This window comes from Trichosurus vulpecula, chromosome 1, assembly GCF_011100635.1.
Source record: "Trichosurus vulpecula isolate mTriVul1 chromosome 1, mTriVul1.pri, whole genome shotgun sequence".
Taxonomy (NCBI): Eukaryota; Metazoa; Chordata; class Mammalia; order Diprotodontia; family Phalangeridae; genus Trichosurus; species Trichosurus vulpecula.
In genome coordinates, this window is record NC_050573.1 from 262,301,994 (window position 1) to 262,304,964 (window position 2,971).

The 2,971-nt window shown below is 35.5% G+C and overlaps 1 protein-coding gene across 1 annotated transcript; it reads left to right on the forward strand.

Annotated features, from left to right (window-relative positions):
- The first annotated feature begins 1,348 nt into the window (after nt 1-1,348).
- On the forward strand, nt 1,349-2,275 carry LOC118858581 (N-alpha-acetyltransferase 20-like). The gene has a single exon (XM_036769153.1). It carries the CDS (start codon nt 1,357-1,359, stop codon nt 1,891-1,893), a length of 537 nt encoding a protein of 178 aa, XP_036625048.1. The 5' UTR covers nt 1,349-1,356; the 3' UTR covers nt 1,894-2,275.
- The last annotated feature ends 696 nt before the right edge of the window (nt 2,276-2,971 follow it).

The following is a 2,971-nucleotide window of genomic DNA, read 5'->3' on the forward strand; positions in this document are numbered from 1 at the left end:
ATTAGGGTAGTTGAAGGGAATATACATATGTATGTGTCTATACACACACACACACACACACACACACACACACACACACAAAGGGCACTGGGTGAGTTGAATATGAAGGCATTATATCTAAAAAAAATAAAATTAAGAGAAGAGAGAGGAATATATTGAGAGAAGGAGAAAGGGAGAGATAGAATGGGATAAATTATCTCTCATAAAAATGTCAAGAAAAAGCAGTTCTGTAGGAAGGGAAGAGGGGGCAGGTGATGGGGAATGAGTGAATCTTGCTCTCATCGGATTTGACCTGAGGAGGGAATAGCATACACACTCAATTGGGTATCTTACCCCACAGGAGAGAAGGAGGAAGGAGATAAAAAGGGGGGATCATAGAAGGGAGGGCAGATAGGGGGAGGAGGTAATCAAAAACAAACACATTTGAAAAGGGACAGGGTCAAGGAAGAAAACTGAATAAAAGGGGATAGGATAGAAAGGACCGAAATATAGTTAGTCTTTCACAACATGAGTATTGTGTGGAAGGGTTTTGCATAATAATAAGCATGTGGCCTATGATGAATTGCTTGCCTTTTTAGGGAGGGTGGGTGGGGAGAGAAGAGGGGAGAGAATTTGGAACTCAAAGTTTTAAAAACAGATGTTGAAAAAAAAGTTTTTGCATGCAACTAAGAAATAAGATAAACAGGCAATGGGGTTGCCATACAAGCTATCTTGCCCTACAAGAAGGTAAGGAAAAGAGGATGGGGTGGGGAGTGGGGTGACAAAAGGGACAGCTGACTGGGGAATGGGGCAACCAGAAAATATGCCATCCTGGAGTGGGGGGGAGGGTAGAAATGGGGAGAAAATTTTTAATTCAAACTCTTGTGAAAATCAATGCTGAAAACTAAAAATATTAAATAAGTCAAATAAATAGATTTTAAAAACCCTCACAATCCAGTGCAGAAAGGGAGAATTAGTCAATACATTCTTTTCAGATCATGATTCAATAAAAATTATTCATAATAAAGAACCATGGAAAAATAAGCTAAAATTAATTGGAAACTAAATAATCTAATTCTAAACAATGAGTGGGCTAAAGAACAAATCAGAGAAACAATAACGTCATTCAAGAGAATGAAAATAATGCAGTAACATAGGAAAACTTATGGGATGCAGCAAAAGCAGTTCTTAGGGGAAGTTTTATATCTCTAAATACATACATGAACAAAGTGTTGAAAAAAAGAGATCAACAAATAGGGCATGCAACTGAAAAAGCTAGAAAAAGAACAAATTAAAAATCCCCAATTAAATACAAAATTATAAATACAGAAAATCAAAGGAGAGATTAATAAAAATGAAAGCAAGAGGGGTGACGAGATGACCGTGCTCCGGGCTTTCACCTGTGACGACCTGTTCCGTTTCAACAACATCAATCTGGATCCACTAACAGAAACTTATGGGATACCATTTTATTTACAATATCTAGCTCACTGGCCCGAGTATTTCATCGTTGCAGAGGCACCTGGTGGCGAGCTCATGGGTTATATTATGGGCAAAGCAGAGGGTTCAGTAGCCAGAGAAGAGTGGCATGGTCATGTCACAGCCCTATCAGTTGCACCGGAATTTCGACGCCTTGGTTTAGCTGCTAAATTAATGGACCTACTGGAGGAGATTTCAGAAAGAAAGGGTGGATTTTTTGTTGATCTCTTTGTAAGAGTGTCAAATCAAGTTGCAGTCAACATGTATAAGCAACTGGGCTACAGTGTGTATAGAACAGTAATAGAGTACTATTCTGCAAGCAATGGAGAGCCTGACGAAGATGCTTATGATATGAGGAAAGCACTCTCCAGGGATACAGAAAAGAAATCCATTTTACCGTTACCTCATCCTGTGAGACCTGAAGACATCGAATAACTCTAGGCAGTGGTTCTTAGGCAGAGAATACTACAGATCATCTTTTATGGACAGTAATAGTTTTTCTTGTAAGTTGACTCTCAAAATCAATTTCAGAGCTGTGTATACAGGCACATCTTGAAGATCCTTTAGGAGAAAAATAATCGCTTCATGTCTCGAAGACTTGAGTAAGAAAATACTTTCAATATGGACTTCTTAATTTAAACCCCTAAGTCCCAGTCTAGCACATTAAAGAAAGTTCTTCACTATATTTCATATGCAATTTAAAAGGCAGCTAGGCTAAAAGGAAACAAGACATTATCATGATTCACAGTATTAGATAAGTACTAGGGAAGTATTGGCTTCATTTCTTTTATAAATTCTGTGCCTGAGAACCACTGCTGCCTCTGTTTTTTGATCGTCGTATTGAATAGTTAAATGAAGTTGTGAAAAACTCAAATGTATAAAGATAAAATATATAATAAAACGCAAATTCACTATGTAAAAAAAAAATGAAAGCAAGAACACTCTTGAATTAATAAATAAAACAAAGAACTGATTTTATGAAAAAACAGCAAAATTGATAAATCTTTGGTTAATTTGATTTAAAAAAAAGAAAAAAAGAAAATCAAATTACTAGTATTAAAAATGAACAGGTTGCATTCACCTCCAATGAAGAGGAAATTAAAACAATAATTAGGTATTATTTTGCCCTATTGTATGCCCATAAATTTGACAACCTTAAGGATATGGATGAACACCTACAAAAATGTAAATTGCCCAGGTTAACTAAAGAGGAAGTAAAATTCTTAAATAACACCATGTCAGAAAAAGAGATTGAGCAATCCATCAATGAACACTTAAAGGAAAAAATCTCCATCACCAGATGGTTTTGCATGTGAATTTTATCAAACATTTAAAGAACAATTAATTCCTACACTTTATAGATAATATGGAAAAATAAGCAAAGAAAGAGTCCTACCAAATTCTTTTTATGACACAAATACTGTACTAATACCCAAACCAAGAAGAATAAAAACAGAGGATGAAAATTATAGACCAATTTCCCTAATGAATATTGATGCAAAAATTTTAAATA